The sequence below is a fragment of the Lepidochelys olivacea genome (genome assembly GCF_965140295.1).
Source record: "Lepidochelys olivacea isolate rLepOli2 genome assembly, chromosome: 2".
Lineage (NCBI taxonomy): Eukaryota > Metazoa > Chordata > Testudines > Cheloniidae > Lepidochelys > Lepidochelys olivacea.
In genome coordinates this window covers 147,098,915-147,118,812 of record NC_140412.1, presented here as the reverse complement: position 1 = coordinate 147,118,812, position 19,898 = coordinate 147,098,915, and the positions used below count along the sequence as shown (strand labels likewise).

Below are 19,898 nucleotides of genomic sequence, written 5' to 3'. Positions count from 1 at the left end.
TTATTGTACCACTTTGTTAAAATCCTCATGACTTGGAACAATGCAGAACATTTTTTTCTTATCTATAAATATATCATCTGTGATCTTTCAATATATCAGATTTTTCTGAAGGAACAAGAAGAAAAGGTTGAAAATCAGTTATATGAATTTTAAACTACTTTTGATGGTAGACCAGCAGGAATTATAGATCCCGGTTTGTTTGCTTGTTACTCCAATTTCAGAGTAGTTGAGCACAGTTCTATAGTGCTCCATTAAAGGAAGCTTACAAAATATTTACAGCAGAAATTCACATAATCTGTATTGGATATCTGTATTTAAATATCTTCTGTTCTTGTGCTGGTTTAAAAAAAGAAATATTGAAACTGCTGTCAGGCAGTACTTCGGAGACCAGCAGTCAAAAGTTTTCTTTCCTGCTACCAGAAAGCTTTGTTGTCAGTTCAGTTATTAAAACCCTAATTTATTGTAGCACAATAATGCCAGGGTAATTTCTCACTACATGCCATTTTTGACTAAGAGATGTGTTATGGCTCTCAGCACTAAAACAAATGGGTTAAGAACGAATAATCCTTCCTTTTTGGAGGATGTGTAATGCTGAGGATTTTTTTAATGAGATTTATAAGCTTCCTAAGGACAATATTTTGTTTGCCTCAGAGGACAACAGAGCAGCAGTGCTCTTTGTCTTAAATTGTTCAAGTGCTGGTATATCAAAAAGCAGGTAAAAATGGTCCAGACAAAAATGCTGTTTCACTTCATCACTAAATTGGCAAGCATTCTAAGGCCAGAAAGGACCATTGTGATCATCTAGATCACCTACGATATGACACAGGCTATTGGACTTCACTGAATTAATTCCTGCTTCAAGTCCAATAGCTGTGGTTGAGATAGAGTATCTCTTTTAGAAAAACATCCAATCTCGTTTAAAGATTACCAGTGATGGAGAATCCACCACAAACCTTGGTAAGCTGTTCCAGTAGTTAATTATCCTCCCCTCACTCCCATTAAATTTTAAGACTTATTTCTAGTCTAAATTTGTCAAGCTTCAACTTCCAGCCATTAGAACTTGTTATACCTTTGTCAGCTAGATTAAAGAGCTCTCTTTATCAAATTTCTGTTTCCCATGTAGGTATTTACAGACTGTGATCAAGCCACCCATTAATATTTTCTTTGATAAATACACAGTGAGAGACTCAAGGAGGAAAATCTATAAAGCATGTTTTACAATCTTTCAGTTCTTCATGTTCCAATTCTTTAATTCCAGTCCTTCAGTTTTCATGTCTCTTCCATGAACCCTCTCCAATTTATCAGTATCCCTTACTGAACTTTGGAGAACTGGTCACAGTATTACAGTAAGGGATTGACCAGTGCCATATAAAAAGGCAATATAAACCCTCTTCCCCTTACTGCAGATTCCCCTGTTCATGTATCCAAGGATCATTAGCCTCTTTAGCCATAGCATCACACTGGGAGCTCATGTTCAGCTGATTATCCACCATGACCTGCAACTAATCTTGTAAGTATGGCCTACATTTTACCTTACATTTGGCCATATTGAAACATACATTGTTTGTTTGTGCCCAGCTTACCAAGTGATCCAGATCATCCTCTTCATTATTCTCGGCTCCCTCAATCTTTGTATCACCTTTAGACTTTATCACTGATGATTTTATGTTCTCTTCCAGGTCATGGATTTAAAAATGTTAAAAAGAGTAGGGTCAAGAATCAATATCTATGGGACCCCACTTGACAAACCATCCACTCAGTGATGATTCCCTGTTTCACAATTACATTTTGAGACCTGTCATTTAGACAGTTTTTAATCCTTTTAGTGTGTGCCATTGTTTTTGTATCAGTCTAGATTTCTTAATCAAAATCCATGTGGTATCAAGTCAAATGCCTTCCGAAAGCCTAAGTATATTACATCCACACTATTAAATTTATCAACTAAACTTGTAATCTCATTAAAAAGTGATATCAAGTTAGTTTGACAGTATCTATTTTCCATAAACCCATGTTCATTTGCATTAATTACATTACTCTCCTTTAGTTCATTATTATTCAAGTCCCATATCAACTACCCCATTATCTTGCCAAGGATCAAGTCAGACTGACAGATCTATAATTACCTGGATCATCCAATTTACTTTAAAAAAAAGTTGGCACAGTAGTCAGTGCTCCAAGACTTACTGATAATCAGTATTAATGGTCCCGTGAGCTCCTCAGCTAGATCTTTTAAAATTCTTGGATGGAAATTAACTGGATCTGCTGATTTAAAAATATCTAACTTTAGTAGCGTCTGTTTAACATTCTCCAGAGATACTAGTGGAATGGAAATGTTGTCACCATATGATGAGACTAAATAATCTGTTTTTCCCCAAATACAGAACAGAAATATTTATTGAACACCTTTGCCTTTTCTGCATTACTATTGATAATTTTATCATTTCCATTTAATAATGGACCAGAACTATTGTCAGAATTCTTTTTGTTCCTAATCCATTTATAAAACTCCTCCTTACTATCCGTACTGTGCTGGCCATAGATTTCTCCTTATGTCTGTTGGCTTCCCTTATCAATTTTCTACAGTTCCTAACTTATGATTTATATTCATTACTATCAAATTCCCCTTTCTTCCATTTGTTATATATTATAGTTTTATTATTATTATTTATTATTTATATCTGCTTTTACTTCTCCTCTAAATCAGGTTGGCATTTTAACCAGCATGGCTGTTATCTGCACAATCTAGAGCACCCTGCCTTTACCCTACTGAGGGCTCAAGATGTGACTGAGTTAATTTAGGCACCCCCACCCTCTCCATTCCGAGGGCTCAGGAGATAGGGCGCCTACCCTTACCAGTCAGGGGCTCAGGGAGAAACCTGGTCAATTTGAGTACCTGCCCTTACCTCTTCCCTTGGGGCTCAGGGCTCTCTGGATCCGCAGGACCTTTTCCCAGTGAAAGAGTCTTACACAACTGTGCTCTAAACATCTGTTTGTTAGCAACACACACAGAATACATATCACAAGCAAAGCTATTATGCTTACTGCTCTTAATATACAAGCACATTTCACCCAATAGCCAGTCAGAATCTACTTCTCTGGGGGTTCTGATCCACTTACATGTCATGGTCGTGCAAGGGGATAGGGTATGCCACAGCTTGTTGGTTCCCAAGGAGTGTTGTTTTTCATTTACTGTATATACCTCCTTTAACTCTATACTAAATTTATCACATTGTCCGACACCCCTACATAACAAAATTTAACCAATCACACGTGTCCTCCTCCCTGCCCTTCTGTGTGTCCTCCTCCCTGACCAAGTCTCTTATATTTTATCTCTCATGCCAAAATTGTAATTTATTTATGACTTCCCCTGTTTGTGCAGATGGTCAGCATGAATCCACTAGTCAGAACTTATCTTATCTATTACCATTTGTTCTTGAGTCTCTCTGTATTCTCCCTAAAACTTCCCAGTGCCTATGTCTCTCTACTTTACAACCCTTGTTAGGGGACATTCCTGGGGAGAGGGTACTTTATTAGCAGCAGAGAATACTTTTTCTCAGTTTTAGTGGGGAAATCCCTGAGTTTCACCCAAGGCTGGTCAAGGAAAGTTTAGTATGGGAGTGGGTTAGGTCCCAGGCCTGCACAGTCTTCTGTTTTAAGGGGTATTGACTGGACTATTGTGATAAATGAAGGTGTGTGTGTGTGGGGGGGGGGGGAGTAGCTCCCTGACACCCAGCCGCCAGTTAGCTAAAAAATCTCTTATAGTAGCTGTTCTCTACTTGCTTTACCTGTAAAGGGTTAAAAAGTCTGACTGCATGCATAGGTAAAAGGAAGTGAGTGGGCACCTGGCCAAAAGACCTAATGGGAAGGCTAGAACTTTTAAAAATTGAAACGAGACTCCCCTTTTGTCTGTCCATGTTGTTCTCCCAGAGAGGAAACACAGACTAGCAATGCCGTAAGAAGCTTTGAGCCAGGTATGAAAAATCATAGAATCATAGAAGATATGGGTTGGAAGAGATCTCAGGAGGTCATCTAGTCTAACCCCCTGCTCAAAGCAGGACCAACACCAACTAAATCATTCCAGCCAGGGCTTTGTCAAGCTGGGCCTTAAAAACCTCTAAGGATGGAGTGTGGGTGGGAGAAGTATGGAACAGGTTTTTTTGGGGGGTGGAAGGTGGCATTGTTAGGGAGGTGGGGAGCCTCCCCCCATGCAGACTCTTGCTGACCCCAAGTCTCTCCCATTCAGTCAGGCACATCTGCCGTTGTTCCCACACCTCCCCATCCCCATGTGTCCCTGCAGCCTCCTCCCCAATCCTCATGTGTCCCTGCAGCTCCCCTCCCCCATCCCCATGTGGCCTTGCACCCCCACTCCCATTCAGCCCCTGGCTCAATGCTGTCATCCCACTAGCTCCTGAGCCTGTGCCCCAGTCTGTTCCCTGCACTAGCCATTCTGACCCCCAGTCTGTGACCCCCCCCAGCAGCCCCATGTGCCCTACTCTGTTCTAACCTGGCTCCGCGAGCAGGGTGCTGTGATGAATTTTTACTCCTGGGGGAATTCTGTGCCATTGCACATACACAGAATATTTTTTCCCCACAGAAAATACATTCTGCCCATGAAGTACTGCAGTTCCACCTTTTGCCCACCAGAGGCAGCTGTGGTGCCAGAACAGGCAGCTATGTTCATGCTGCTGGCTGTCCTAGTATCACAGCGGCCTCTGGTGGGTGAAAGGTGGAAATGCAGTACTTCTTGGGCAGAATGTATTTTCTATGGAAAAAAATTCTGCAGGACACATGCATTCTGCACATGCACAATGGTGCAGAATTCCCCCAGGAGTAACTCTTCAAAATTACAGTACTGATTGAATATTCTGAGAGTTTACTAGTAAAGAAATTAATATTGATTGAAAAGTGTACTCTTTTACATCTGACATTTTGTTGTTGTTGGCTGTTGTTGTTTTTGTCGAGGGGAGGAGTCCCAAAAAGATGAGCTCGGGTGTTGTCTTTCTAGACAAAAGTTGTCAGAATAAATCTTGAGCAGATCAGATTACACTGATTAAGGTATGTTTAAAAATATTTTTAGCATTAATATCACTTTTAAAAATTATTCTTCATAAGTGAAAATTCCTCTTTCAGCAGAGACTAAAGAATAATGTTCTCTTCAGAGAATTCATGAAGGACTGCCCTCTTTCAAAATAGTCATCTAAATGAGACCGAGGTCACAATTTGCACTCTGCTAAGATGCCCTTGTCAAAATATGAGATAGAGGTCATCACCTGTCATAATCAAAAATGGCCACTGCCTCCATTCTCCTGATCCTCAGTGTTTGATTATGAAGAATAACAGCAGAAAATTACCATTAACTGCAGCTAGAGTCTATACTTGAATGACCAAGCCTAAAAGTTAAATTTTAAAAAGCTATTTAAGGTTGTTATTGTATATCTTCAAATAATTAGAAATCTCACATGGTAGCATTCTCCTTTAGCTTTCTTGTTTACTGTTCATGTGTGAACATTTTAATAATTAAAATATTAAATCTCCCCCAGGAAATTCCCAAAGTTACATTAAAATATTTGAGGATACACTTAAGTAATTTAGGGTAAAATACATTACAGGGATGTTGTAACAATCAATATAAAAGATTTTTTTTGCCTTAAATACTGATGTATAGTTTCAATCTTAACTACATTATAATATAATATATGTTATATTCAGTGCTGGGATGATGCCTCTTTTACAAGTTAACTTAACATTAGGAATGGTAATTAAGCACACATGACATTAAAAAACAAGCATGTTTATTTTTTTCCATTTAAAACTTTTAAATTTGCTCTGACAAATCATTCTATATGTACCACAATATCCAGTTAACAGGCAACTCATAAATAATCTTCACATATCACAATGTTTTTCAAATGTTGAAGGCTGAGAACTTTCAACTCACTTCATTTGTAACTGAAAACCCAATGGAAACATTAATTTTTAATTGAAAAAATCTGTTGACAAAAAATTTTAACCTGCTATTTTAACACAGACTATAATGCCTTTTCTGCAACAGAAAAAATATCTATGGACAAAGCAGTTAAACTTAATTTTAGAAAATTTTAGCTGCTGTAGTAATTCTCTTAAGCCTATTGCTGTCTTCCAAAGGAAATTACAAGTGTGCACTAATCCTTTAGAACCACTTTTATCATTTATGAGACATGCAACACCCAAAGTAGTAAAATATTTATGCCTTTTAGTCACTAAAAATTGAAAGTATGACTAAAACGTGATGATTTCACTTGAGCCCATAGTGTTGCACTGTCTCACATATTGAAGTAAAAACAGACTTTTATTATAAACAATGAAAATAGAAACAATTGCAGTAGAAGTAATTACATATTAAAACAAAAATCACAATAACTCTAAAATAAGTATAGTGTATCTGGAAGACTTGTTACTGAAAAGTCCCTGAAGACATGAAGCGATTAATTTACACGGCAAGAGACTTTAATTAGGTCCCCTGTCCAATGCTTGGTAGAAAATGATTAAAATGCAGGATAAAAATAAGGGAAAAATGATTCATATGCCTTGGAAAATATTTTATTGAGTTAGTAGCTATCCAGAGAGAATTACATGAGAATGAAAGATATTATACTTTGTGATCTGATAGCCATAAGTCTTGCTTCAGAATAGATCTACATTTTTACATATAGAAATAATTTATAGAACATTCACACATATTTATTGTGTCATGCCCCATCTTGAGTATTATCGTCAGGCAAGGGAGTTTGAAACAAACAAAACAATTGATGTTTAATAACTCTTTACTGCAGCTCCAATTGTCCCTAAAGCATATGCTTTCCTTTCTAACAGACACTGAAAAGCTATATGTTCCTCAGCTTCATCCAACTTGTGCTCTTATGAAAAACCTTAATGATGACTTCAGCAATGTTAATGTAGAATAACTCTCAAACTGAATGGAGAAGAGAGTATGATGGTATCGATAGGTTTTGCATAAAAGTGCAAGTGGAGACTTTTCTCTTTTCCCTCTTATTTCTATACTATTAAGGTTTGGGTGGCTAGGCTCAGTATCGATTCAACCTTAACTGTCACTAAATAACCTTAAGTGTCACTGAACAGTGGTTTTGTGTGTGTGTGTATTAATTTATATATTAGCTAGGGATGCCAATTAATTGCAGCTAACTCACGTGATTAATTCAAAAAAATTAATTGCACTTAGAACAATAGAATACCAGGCATTCGCATAGCACTGTTGTAGGTGGCATTGCAAAATATTTACATGCCAGACGCGCTAAAGATTCATATGTCCCTTCATGCTTCAACCACCATTCCAGAGGGCATGTGTCCATGCTGATGATGCTTGTTAAAAAAATAACGCGTCAATTAAATAATCTGTCAATTAAATTAAAATCTCCTTCGGGGGAGAATTGCATGAGGTGGTGGAATCTCCTTCCTTAGAAGTCTTTAAGGTCAGGCTTGACAAAGCCCTGCCTGGGATGATTTAGTTGGGGATTGGTCCTGCTTTGAGCAGGGGGTTGGACTAGATGACCTCCTGAGGTCCCTTCCAACCCTGATATTCTATGATTCTATGTCTCCTGCTCTGTTTTATGCATTCTGCATATATTTTATGTTATAGCAGTCTCGGATGATGACCCAGCACATGTTCGTTTTAAGAACACTTTCACTGCAGATTTGACAAAACACAAAAAAGGTACCCATGTGAGATTTCTAAAAATAGCTACAGGACTCAACCCAAGGTTTAAGAATCTGAAGTAGCTTCCAAAATCTAACAGGGATGAGGTGTGAAGCATGCTTTTAGAAGTCTTAAAAGAGCAACACACTGATGCGGAAACTACAGAGCCCAAACCACCAAAAAAGAAAATGAAACTTCTGCTGGTGGCATCGGACTCAGATACTGAAAATGAACATGCGTCAGCACTGATTTGGATCGTTATCAAGCATAACCCATCATCAGCATGGATGCATGTCCTCTGGAATGGTGGGACATATGAATCTTTAGTGCATCTGGCATGTAAATATCTTGCAACGCCAGCTACAATAGTGCCATGCAAATGCCTGTTCTCACTTTCAGGTGATGTAAACAAGAAGCAGGCAGCATTGTCTCCTGTTTGTCTGCGTGAATGGTTGACCAAGATGTAGGACTGAGTGGACTTGTGGGCTCTAAAGTTTTACATTGTTTTATTTTTGAATGCAGTTTTTTACATAATTCTACATTTGTAAGTTCAATTTTCATGATAAAGAAATTGCACTACAGTACTTGTATGAGGTGAATTGAAAAATACATTTTTTTGTTTTTTTTACAGTCCAAATATTTGTAATAAAAATAAATATAAAGTAAGCACTGTACACTTTGTATTCTATGTTGTAATTTTAATTAATATATTTGAAAATGTAGTAAACATCCAAAATATTTAAAATAAATAGTATTCTATTGTTGTTTACCAGCACAATTAATTGCAATTAATCGTGATTAATTTTTTTAATTGCTTGACAGCCCTAAAATTAACAACATTTTTGTGCACATTTCTTACCTGGCTTCAAAGGCTAGCTATGTTAATGAGTGAACTGGTCTAGCTATCCTTGATATGAGTTAGGTCAACACAGAGCCTTCATAAGGGGAAAAATTGGGCTAATGAGTCTGTTTCTAAGTTTCAACCGCTTTTCTGAGGTAGGCATTGCTGCTGCCTTTGTTTCTAACCATTTCTTATTATCCACCAGGAGATGGGATTCCGAAGGAAAATAGTCCATTTATTAACAGTGCCGAGATGGACCAAGGAAATAGCTATGAAGGGAAAAATATGGCTCTCTTTGAGGTAACTTTCAGAATTTTAAAATAACTTATTTTGAGGAGTAAATTACAGAGCAATTTCAGGTTATTTTTAGAGAGTGAGGAAAAGTAAAAACAATTGCAGCTCTCTGTATATTAGAAATCTGTTGTACAAGACATGTAAACATAATTTGTTTCTTTTAATTGTTTAGTTTCCATGAGGTTGTGTTAATGTTTTTAAAAGTCTGATCAAGAATCACTTTTTAAATTAATTTTGATTAGAAACTTTCTTAACTTATCCACTTCATAATTTATTTTATAAGCAAATTATTGTGACATCCCCCTCTGGCGTTGTCTGGACCGGTGATCTGCTAGGCAACTCCAATCCTTGACTCTGGGAGCCAGCCTTACCCTGCTCTGCTGTGAGAATCTCCATTCTTGGCCTGTTCACGCACAGTCTCTGGCATATAAGCTGCTCCTTGGATTGTGCAACTGAATGACACTAGCCAATACTTCCGGTCCCAGACACAACCCTAGGAACCTCCGTCTTGCATTGTCCAGTTATGCCCACTGGATGCTGCAAGTTTATGAGTTTGACAATTTAACAAAGAAATTGATTTGTACCAGGCTTGTAATCCCAAGGGGAGTCTCTGTCACACTTCAGACCAAATGCACTGCTTCAGGTAGAATAACCAAATACATTTATTAACTATAAAGATAGATTTTAAGTGATTATAAGTCAAAAAATAACAAGTCAGATTTGGTCAAATGAAATAAAAGCAAAACACATTCTAAGCTGATCTTAACACTTTCAGTGCCCTTACAAACTTAGATGCTTCTTACCACAGGCTGGCTGGTTGCTCTTCAGTCAGGCTCTCCCCTTTGATCAGCGCTTCAGTCGCTTGGTGTGGTGTTTGTAGATGTAGGTGGAAGAGAGAGGAAGTGCATGGCAAATGTCTCTCCCTTCTATCATGTCCTTTCTTCCCTCTTGGCTTTGCCCCTCTCCCCTTCAGAGTCAGGTGAGCATTACCTCATTGCAGTCCCAAACTGACCAAAGGAAGGGGGGTGACTCACTCAGAGTCTAACAGATCCTTTTGATGTTGCCTAGGCCAGCATCCTTTGTTCCTGTGAGGCTGGGCTGGGTTTTCCCCATACATGCCCTGATGAGGTGTGAACTACCTCTCTGTTCTTGGAGAGTTTTTGTTGGGCTTGGTTTAAGCCATGAGGATAAATTTTCAGCTTTATGACCATATACATGAAATTATAGCTTATAACATTACTGTAATAATTACTGTAACGTCACTAGAACAACCATGCTCAGTGCATCATGAACCTTCCGAAGACACCCAACATGACAAACTTTGCATTGGATACAACACAATCATTTTTTTCAAAAGGAACATGGGGGTGTAGCGTGTTCCTCCAAGGTACCCTTAGTTTACTGCAAGAGGGTTAGTTACTGACTAGCTTGAAGGCAGTTTGTGTTATAGTTCTCTTGGGATCCAGCCATTAAGGCTATGAGGCAGCATGCCTCAGTTTCCCCAGTCACACACAGAAAACCAGGTTTTTTAAGGTTTCTCTGCTGTGATAAGCTTTAAACCTGTTTACAGGTATTAATTGAAAAGTAGTGTGATGGAGCAGGGAGTATTAACCTGGTAATGTTGCATGGGAGTTTTACTAGTTTACTGTCTTCTGCTGACACGGGGCGTGCCTCCATTTCCCTGGGGTAGTGCATCAATACTAGATGGTGATGGGAAATAAGGGTGTGACTTCACTGAGGGATGATACTTGACGACCAGCAAGTAAAGGATTGTGGCTGCGCTTCATAACCTGAGCCCAGGAAGGGGTTGGAGCCAGGTGATACTTTCTGCCTGGGAAACTGGACAAAGTGTGGAGGAGGGGCTGGGAGTGTGGCTGGGTGAAGCAGCAGGAAGGGGTTTCAGTTTGGAGCTGGCTGGGGAGATGCGGGGAGGCCCAGAACCTGGGTCTGTGCTCTCCGCTCCCCAAGAGGGACCTAACTGAGGGGTCCTGTTTTCTGTACCTAAAAGCTCTGTTTTAGACTGTGTTCCTGTCGTCTAATAAACCTTCTGTTTTACTGGCTGGCTGAGCGTCACGGTGAATTGCAGGAAGTGGGGGGTGCAGGGCCCTGACTCCCCCACACTCCTTGACAAGTAGCATTATCATAGATTTAACATCTGTGTCAAAATTCTTATCCCCAAAACTTAACATTAATGCCAAAATTTTTATCACAGATGGGCATTTACTAGTATCTTTATGATACCACGCCCTCTATTCAGATAGTGTAGTTTGAGGTTAGTTTGTTCGTTACCCATGGTGTTCTTTGACTCTCTCCCATGTAATCAGTCACTAGCTTTTCCTTCCTTCCATTGTTCCCCTCTGAGTCGGCTCTTAATTTAATCACGTTTCTGGAATTTTGGTGCCTCAGGGTCTGGCAAGATAGATGTTCAGGGGGATCCTACACATTGGTTGGCCCTTTGGGGATTGGTCTCCCAACCCCAGGACTGTATATATGCAGAAAATCCAGCTCCCCTTTTGGGGTTATCCTGTGTTCCCCCTTCCAGAACTGAGTCCTTCCCTGCCCCCTGGAGGGCTGTGATCTGTGCTCTACGGGCTAGGTGTGTTTACTCTTCGATCAGATGCTCCTTTTCCCAGCAGCTCTCCCATAATTGCTTTCTGTGTCTCACCAGGGTGGGGTAAGACACCCCCCACTCTGTCAGTTGGGCCATTTGTATTCTCACTAACTACCACCTGGCAATTTTCTTTTCCCAACTCCTCTGTTATCACAGGCATTGGAGCCGCATCTTGATTTAAAGACACACAGTTACTTTCCAAAAACCCTCCAGGAGGTCAGTTACACAGTTCCTTCTCAAAACCTGGGTCACAGGCTGAGTGTCTGGGCGCACAGATGCTGACCCAGCCACCCTAGTGTCCTGGACATCCTGCCCCAAGTGACTAGTGAGGAGACATTCCTGTACCCCCACTATTCCTTTCCCAGTTTCCTCCTCTGGGCCCCCTCCTAAGACAGATTTCTCTGTGCTCCCTAGGAAGGGTTCTGTCTCTTGTTCATCTGCAGAACTCTGCCAGCTAACAACTGGGACAGTTTTCTTAATCACTGACATCACCTCTCCTGCCCTTGTGCCTGAGGGCATGTTGCCTTCTACTGGAAAGGAGCTAGTTTCAGCCTCTCCCACACTTGGAAGTACACTGCTTCCCTGTGTTACAGAGTCACAGGAATCCTCACCCACCTCAGTGGTTTCTGAGATCCCCAGCCCCTTCTCTGGGCTCTCCTCTGGGACACATTTCTCTATGTTCCCAGTGAGGTGCCTGCAAGAATAAAATATTGAGGTTGTTGACTTAAGTCTATACCAGTCCTTTGATTCTTTGTACCCGGCCTTAGAAAATGAAAAACACTGTTCAGATGAGTGTAAGCCTTGTCTTTCCAGGTGTGTCTGATGCTAGTTTGTTGCAGACACAGACCACCTGACTGCATTATAACCAATTGAGACAGTTATTCAGGGTATGATAAATGTAGATACCCTTTTCTCCCTCAGAAAGAATCAGTATCATAGCTATATTAGAGACCCTGAGGGACTGAAGGTAGAATCATAGAAGATTAGGGTTGGAAGAGACCTCAGGAGGTCATCTAGTCCAACCCCCTGCTCAAAGCGGGACCAACACCAACTAAATCATGACAGCCAGGGCTTTGTCAAGCTGGGCCTTAAAAACCTCTACGGATGGAGATTCCACCACCTCCCTGCGTAACCCATTCCAGTGCTTCACCACCCTCATAGTGAAATAGTGTTTCCTAATATGCAACCTAGACCTCCCCTACTGCAACTTGAGACTATTGCTCCTTGTTCTGTCATCTGCCATGACTGATAAAAGCCAAGCTCCATCCTCTTTGGAATCCCCCTTCAGGTAGTTGAAGGCTGCTATCAAATCCCCCCTCACTCTTCTCTTCTGCAGACTAAACATGTCCAGTTACCTCAGCCTCTCCTTGTAAGTCATGTTTTCCAGCCCCTTGATCATTTTCCTTGCCCTCCGCTGGACTCTCCCGAATTTGTTCATGTCCTTTCTGTAGTGGGGGCCCCAAAACTGGATGCAATACTCCAGATGTGGCCTCACCAGTGCCGACTAGAGGGGAATAATCACTTCCCTCGATCTTCTGGCAATGCTCCTACTAATGCAGCCCAATATGCCACTAGCCTCCTTGGCAACAAGGGCACACTGCTGACTCATAATCCAGCTTCTCATCCACTGTAATCCTAAGGTCCTTTTCTGCAGAACTGCTGCTTAGCCAGTTGGTCCCCAGCCTGTAGTGGTGCATGGGATTCTTGCATCCTAAGTACAGGACTCTAAACTTGTCCTTGTTGAACTCATCAGATTTCTTTTGGCCCAATCCTCCAATTTATCTAGGTCACTCTGTATCCTATCCTTACCCTCTAGCATATCTACCTCTCCCCCCAGCTTAGTGTCATCTGCGAACTTGCTGAGGGTGCAATCCATCCCACCATCCAGATCTTTAATAAAGATGTTGAACAAAACCAGCCCCAGGACTGACCCCTGGGGTACTCCGCTTGATACCGGCTGCCAACTAGACATCGAGCCGTTGATTGCTACCCATTGAGCCCAGCAATCTAGCCAGCTTTCTATCCACCTTATAGTCCAAAGGCAGACCAAAGGAAGGGCCACATCTTGCAAACACAGGTTCCCCACTATGAACTGCAGGTATTTGAAGAGGGAATAATGTACTGAGACATTCAAATGTGCTTTTTGGAGATTTGTAGCACATAGAAATAGTCATTTCTAGATTTTCTTGATTGAGAGACGTACTCCACCCAGAATCTTATTGCTGATTATAAAGGAGATCAGTCTAGATCTGGGAGTATGTGCCCATCCTCTTTTGGGAATCCAGAGCTATGGTTTTCAAACATAGGATTCTAAAATTAGGTTTCTAAATCCATATGTAGACTTCTATTAACTTCAGTGGAAGCTACTGATGCTTTGCATTTTTAAAAACCAGGTCACTTATTTATGGATTTAAATTCCTAATTTTAGAATCCTATGTTTGAAAACGTTGGCCCAGTAAATCTGAAATAGGTACCCTCCCAAGGTGGGACAGGTGAAATTGCACACAGTCAAGAAGATATTGAAGGAGTTCCAAAGAGATGTCTATCAGAATAAAGAAAAGAAAATTAAGGAAGGAACATGAAATGTGAAAAGTAGCCACATTGTACCAAATAAAATGCAGTTTGTCCTCAGTAGTTTTAGTCCACGCTGGGTATAGTCTTTCAAACCTGTTCCAAATAAGAGATGAGATATAGACTGGCTAGCTTTTGCTTACTGGAGGAGGAGCTAGAGAAACTGCTTATATCTGGAACCTCAGGTGGATACCAAGAAGTATCCCTTTGCCCTGTAGAGGAAGGGAATGAGCAAAAGGGCTGCTTTTGATCCATACCATTGTCTTCATAGCTATTGCCCCAAGGAAAGAGAGGGAAAAAATGCTCCTATAGGGAGTTTGATCTGGTTTGAAGCTTACCTTATTGCTGTGTCTGAGGCCTCACTAAACAGCTTTAATGCATCAAAGGGACATTGGATCACAGGGATCTTAGAAATGATTTTTACTTCCCAGGATCACAGCCCAGTCTGCATCCTTATTATTCCATTTTCTGTATGCCCTTTCATCCGATTCAGACTCTTATAAATCATCAATACCCTCAGTGTGGCCTGGGTGGAAACATTAATATGGGATCCATTGTTTGACATAGATTTCACTGAGCTCAATGAGCTACCTCTACTCTTTGTTTTCAGTTAAACATTGATAATCAAAGAGACTAGCATTTCATAGATTCATAGAATTTTAAGATTGTTAGGATCATCTATTCTAGTCTAACCTCCTACATATGTAGGCTATAGCATTTCACATAGTGATTCCTGTCTCAAGCCTGTATCTTCAGTTTTGAGGTACAGAATCTCTTTTAGAAAGACTTTCAATCTTGATTTAAAGACTTAAAGTAATGGGCAAGTGATGGTAAGTTGTTCCAATGGAGGGGAAGGTTAAAGGACTAGAGACCCAAGTATCAACCCTACATTGCATCAGAGAAAATGAAGACTTTCTGTATAGAAGTCAGCATTTGGCATTGCAAGCACAGCATGCTGAAGAATCAGAGAGGGCAGTGCAGAACAGGGAAGAAAACTGGCAGTATGTGACCTCAAGAAGAAGGAGGAGGAGAATCCATATACTCCCAATGCAGATAGAGCTAAGAAACTGTTTTCAGGCTCTCTGCACAGGTATTATGGAGGAGAATGGTTTGGAAGAGTCATCTGAAGGAAGGGATCAGAAGGAGACCCCATCGACTGGAAGGCATGGGATGCATTGTCCTAGGGATGGAGGTTCTAAGACCACCACTTCCAAGAGGAGGAGATGGGTGGTGGTGGTTGGGGACTCCCTCATAAGGGGGACATAGTCATCCATATGCCATCCAGATTAGGAAACTTGAGAAGTGTGCTTCTTGCCTGGAGCTAGAATTCAGGAGTTGTCTGCCGAGACCGATCAAGCCCTTGGACTGCTGCCTGTTCCTACTTCTCCATGTTGGCACCCATGATACTGCCAAGAATGACCTTCAGCAGGTCACTGCAGATTATGTGGCTCTGGGAAGAAGGATAAAGGCATTTGAGGTGCAAGTTGTGCTCTCATCCATTCTCCCTGTTGAAGGAAAAGGCTCAGGTAGGGACCACTGAATTGTGGAAGTAAATGTGTGGTTACACAGGTGGTGTTGGAGAGGCGGTTTTGGATTCTTCGACCATGCGATATTGTTCCAGGAAGAAGGATTGCTAGGAAAAGATGGGATCCACATAACAAAGAGAGGGAAGAGCATCTTCGCAGGCAGGCTTGCTAACCTAGTGAGGAGGGCTTTAAACTAGGTTCACCGGGGATGGAGACCTAAGCCCTGAGGTAAGTGGGCAAGTAGGGTACCAGGAGGAAACACAAGAAGGAGGGTGCAACAGGGGAGGCCTCCTGATTCATACTGAGAAAGTAGGGTAATTGGCTCGTTATTGTAGGTGCCTGTACACGAACACAAGAAACTTGGGAAACAAGCAGGAAGAATTGAAAGTCCTGGCACAGTCAAGGAACTGTGATGTGATCGGAATAATGGAGACTTGGTGGAGTAATTCACATGACTGGAGCACTGTTGTGGATGGTATAAACTGTTCAGGAAGGGCAGACAGGGGAGAAAAGGTGGAGGATTTGCACTGTGTGTAAGAGAGCAGTATGATTGCTCAGAGCTCCAGTATGAAACTGGAGAAAAGCCTGTTGAGAGTCTTTGGGTTATGTTTAGAGGTGAGAGCAACAGGGCTGATGTTGGGGTGGGCGTCTTCTGTAGACCACCAGACCAGGAGAATGAGGTAGACAAGGCTTTCTTCGGACAACTAACAGAAGTTTCCAGATCCCAGGCCCCAGTTCTCATGGCAGACTTCAATCACCCTGACATTATACCTTGACTTTAGCAAAGCTTTTGATATGGTCTCCCACAGTATTCTTGCCAGCAAGTTAAAGAAGTATGGATTGGATGAATGGACTATAAGATGGATAGAAATCTGGCTAGATTGTCGTCAATGAGTGATTAATGGCTTGATGTCTAGTTGGCAGCCAGTATCAAGTGGAGTGCCACAGAGGTCAGACCTGGGGCTGGTTTTGTTCAAGATCTTCATTAATGATCTGGACGATGGGATGGATTGCACCCTCAGCAAGTTTGCGGTTGAAACTAAGCTGGGGGGTAGATATGCTGGAAGGTAGGGATAGGGTCCAGAGTGACCTAAACAAATTGGAGGATTGGGCCAGAAGAAATCTGATGAGGTTCAACAAGGACAAGTGTAGAGTCCTGCACTTAGGACGGAAGAATCCCATGCACTGCTACAGGCTGGGGACCGACTGGCTAAGAGGCAGTTCTGCAGAAAAGGACCTCAGGATTACAGTGCACGAGAATCTGGATATGAGTCAACAGTGTGCCCTTGTTGCCAAGAAGGCTCATGGTATATTGGGCTGCATGTATAGGAGCATTGCCAGAAGATCGAGGGAAGTGATTATTCCCCTCTAGTCGGCACTGGTGAGGCCATATCTGGAGTATTACATCCAGTTTTGGCTCCTCCACTACAGAAAGGATGTGAACAAATTCGGGAGAGTCCAGTGGAGGGCAACGAAAATGATCAGGGGGCTGAGGCACATGACTTATGAGGAGAGGCTGAGGGAATTGGGCTTATTTAATCTGCAGAAGAGAAGAATGAGGGGGGATTTGATAGCAGCCTTCAACTACCTGAAGGGGGGTTCCAAAGAGGATGGAGCTAGGTTGTTCTCAGTGGTGGCAGATGACAGAACCAGGAGCAATGGTCTCAAGTTACAGTGGGGGAGGTCTAAATTGGATATAAGGAAAAACTATTTCACTAGGAGGGTGGTAAAGCACTGGAATGGGTTACGTAGGGAGATGGTGGAATCTTCATCCTTAGAGGTTATTAAGGCCTGGCTTGACAAAGCCCTGGCTGGGATGATTTAGTGGAAGTTGGTCCTGCTTTGAGCAAGGGGTTGGATTAAATGACCTCCTGAGGTCTCTTCCAACCCTAATCTTCTATGATTCTAAATTACCATCACTATATATGTCTTATTTCTAGCCTGAATTATTTTAGCTTCATCTTCTAACATTCAAACATTTTGGGCCTGGGCTTGATAAAGAGCCATCTACTATCAAAAATCTTTTCCCTGTGTAGGTACTTCCAGTTTAAGATCAAGTAACCGTTAAGATTTACTTGTTAAACTGAATAGATTGAGCTTGTTTAATCTCTCCTTATAAGGAATATTTTTCAAGGCTCAAATAATTTTTTTAACTTTTTTGGACACTTTCCAGTTTGTTGTTGTTCTTTTTTAAAGGGTGGGCACCAGATCTGGACACATTATTCCAGTAGAATTCTGATTTATGCCATATACAGTGGTAACAACACCTCCCTACTTCTGAAACACGCTAATCTCCTGCTTATACATTCAAGGAATTCGTTTTCTTTTCTTAGTCCCACATAGCATACTGTCAACGCATGTTCAGTTGATTATTCACCATGACCCCCAAGTCCTTTTCTGAATCACTGCTTTTCAGAATACTGTTCCCCATCTAATAAGTGTGACTGACATTCTTGGTTCTTAGATGACTAATTTTGCATTTAGATGTATTAAAGTGCATAGAACCGGTTTACCATGCAATCTGGATCACTCTATACAACTGATCTGTCCTTATCATTATTTATCTCTTCACCGATTTACCTCTTCACAAATTCAGTAGAGGATTTCCAACAATTATTTTCCTGAGTTTAGACAAATGTTCCCCATTCCCAAAAGAAAAATGAAGTAATATGCTGGCAAGCAATAAGGACAAAGTTTAGGTTGTGTGGCTGTGCTTAGTTTGAAGTAGCACCTTAAATTTCCATATTCTGGTTTTCATAATTTTTTGTGATTTTTGTTTTTAATTTTAAGCTAATATTCTTTTGGGGGTTTTGTAGCAAGCCCTTATCTGAAGATTCCTGTGTTTTTAACTGTTGAATGTAGGGTTTCCCTTCTCTCAGAAGTGTACAGTGAGAAGAAAACCCTGTTATGGAAAAGAAAACTTCACTTACCGAAAAAAAAAGAACAAAACCCTTAAAGCAGAGTTATATTTATTAGGGGGAGGAATCTGGGACCAAAACTTTATGCAGTGAGCTGTCTCTTTATAGGATTGTTACCTAATAGTTCATTGCAGACTGGTATAAGAAGATAAATTTCCAAATAGGAATTACATTTTCTATTAATTGAACAAAATGTAATTGTCCATGTTTCCCCTAATCATTTCACATAATATAAAATACTCTGAATTAGGAAACAAAGTGCCACAATTTTTATTATGTACACACTGTACACCCAAAGAAGCTTCAGAAGTGTTGCTAGTAAATAATTGGCTAGATTTTGTGGCAGTAGGTACTGTATGACAGTTAATCAGCATTTGGCATGTGAAGCTTTGAAAACCTGACATGAAATGGCTTATGTTTTAAAATGTGTTTTTATTTGCTATTAAAGTATTGCTTTATATTAACATTTTTCAAAATCCCAACAGGAAGAAATGGATAGCAACCCCATGGTATCATCTCTTCTTAATAAGATAGCAAATTATACCAATCTGACTCAGGGAGTGGTAGAACATGAAGCAGATGAAGACAGCAAACGAAAAGAAATCAAGGTATCCAAAATTTTGAAAATTATAATTATTGTTATTATGTAGTATTTTCATTACAGTGGTAGGCATTGTGTAAACACAAGGGAGGCATGGTTCCTGGCCTGAACAGTTAATCCTTTTAGGGCTGGTCTACACTACAAAGTTAGGTCAGCTTAACTACGTCACTCAGGGCTGTGAAAAAATTCACAATGCAGGCCTGCTCTGCACTAGGAATTTACATTGGCATAGCTAAATCTCTCAGGGGTGTGAAAAATCCACATCCCAAGAGACATAGCTATACCAACCTACCCCCATATAGAAAGTGCTGGGTTGATGGAACAATTCTTCTGTCAATCTAGCTAGCGCCTCTTGGAGAAGTTGATTTACTACATTGGGCGGGGGGGTGGAAGGAGTACTTGTGGCAACTTAGGGACTAACATTCATTGGATGCGATGAAGTGAGCTGTAGCTCACGAAAGCTTATGTTCAAATACATTTGTTAGTCTCTAAGGTGCCACAAGTACTCCTTTCCTTTTTTTGTGGATACAGACTAATACGGCGGCTACTCTGAAACCCGTACATTGATGAAGGATCCCCTTCCGTTGCTGTAGTAAGTGTCTGCACTATAGTAGTGCAGCTGTAGCTGTGCTGCTTTAGCACTTGAAGTGTAGAAGTACCCTAAGAGCATGTCTAGATTGCAGCTGGGAGGGTCCTTCCCAGAATGTATAGACAGACATGCACTACCTCTGCCTGAGCTAGCCAGCTAAAAATAGCATTGTGGCCATGACAGCTTGAGCTAGCCACCTGAGTATGTACCCAGGGGTCAGGCAGGTTTGTATTCAGGTGGCCAGACTGAGCTAC

At 41.0% G+C, this 19,898-nt stretch overlaps 1 protein-coding gene across 1 annotated transcript in view; it reads left to right on the top strand.

Annotated features, from left to right (window-relative positions):
• The window catches only part of SLC12A7 (solute carrier family 12 member 7), a 332,898-nt gene that overhangs the window by 148,074 nt on the left and 164,926 nt on the right, over window positions 1-19,898 (top strand). Inside the window, exons 2-3 of the mRNA XM_084618772.1 lie at window positions 8,740-8,834; window positions 18,940-19,062. Coding sequence (XP_084474898.1) covers window positions 8,740-8,834; window positions 18,940-19,062 — 218 coding nt within the window. The remainder of the gene's footprint in view (window positions 1-8,739; window positions 8,835-18,939; window positions 19,063-19,898) is intronic.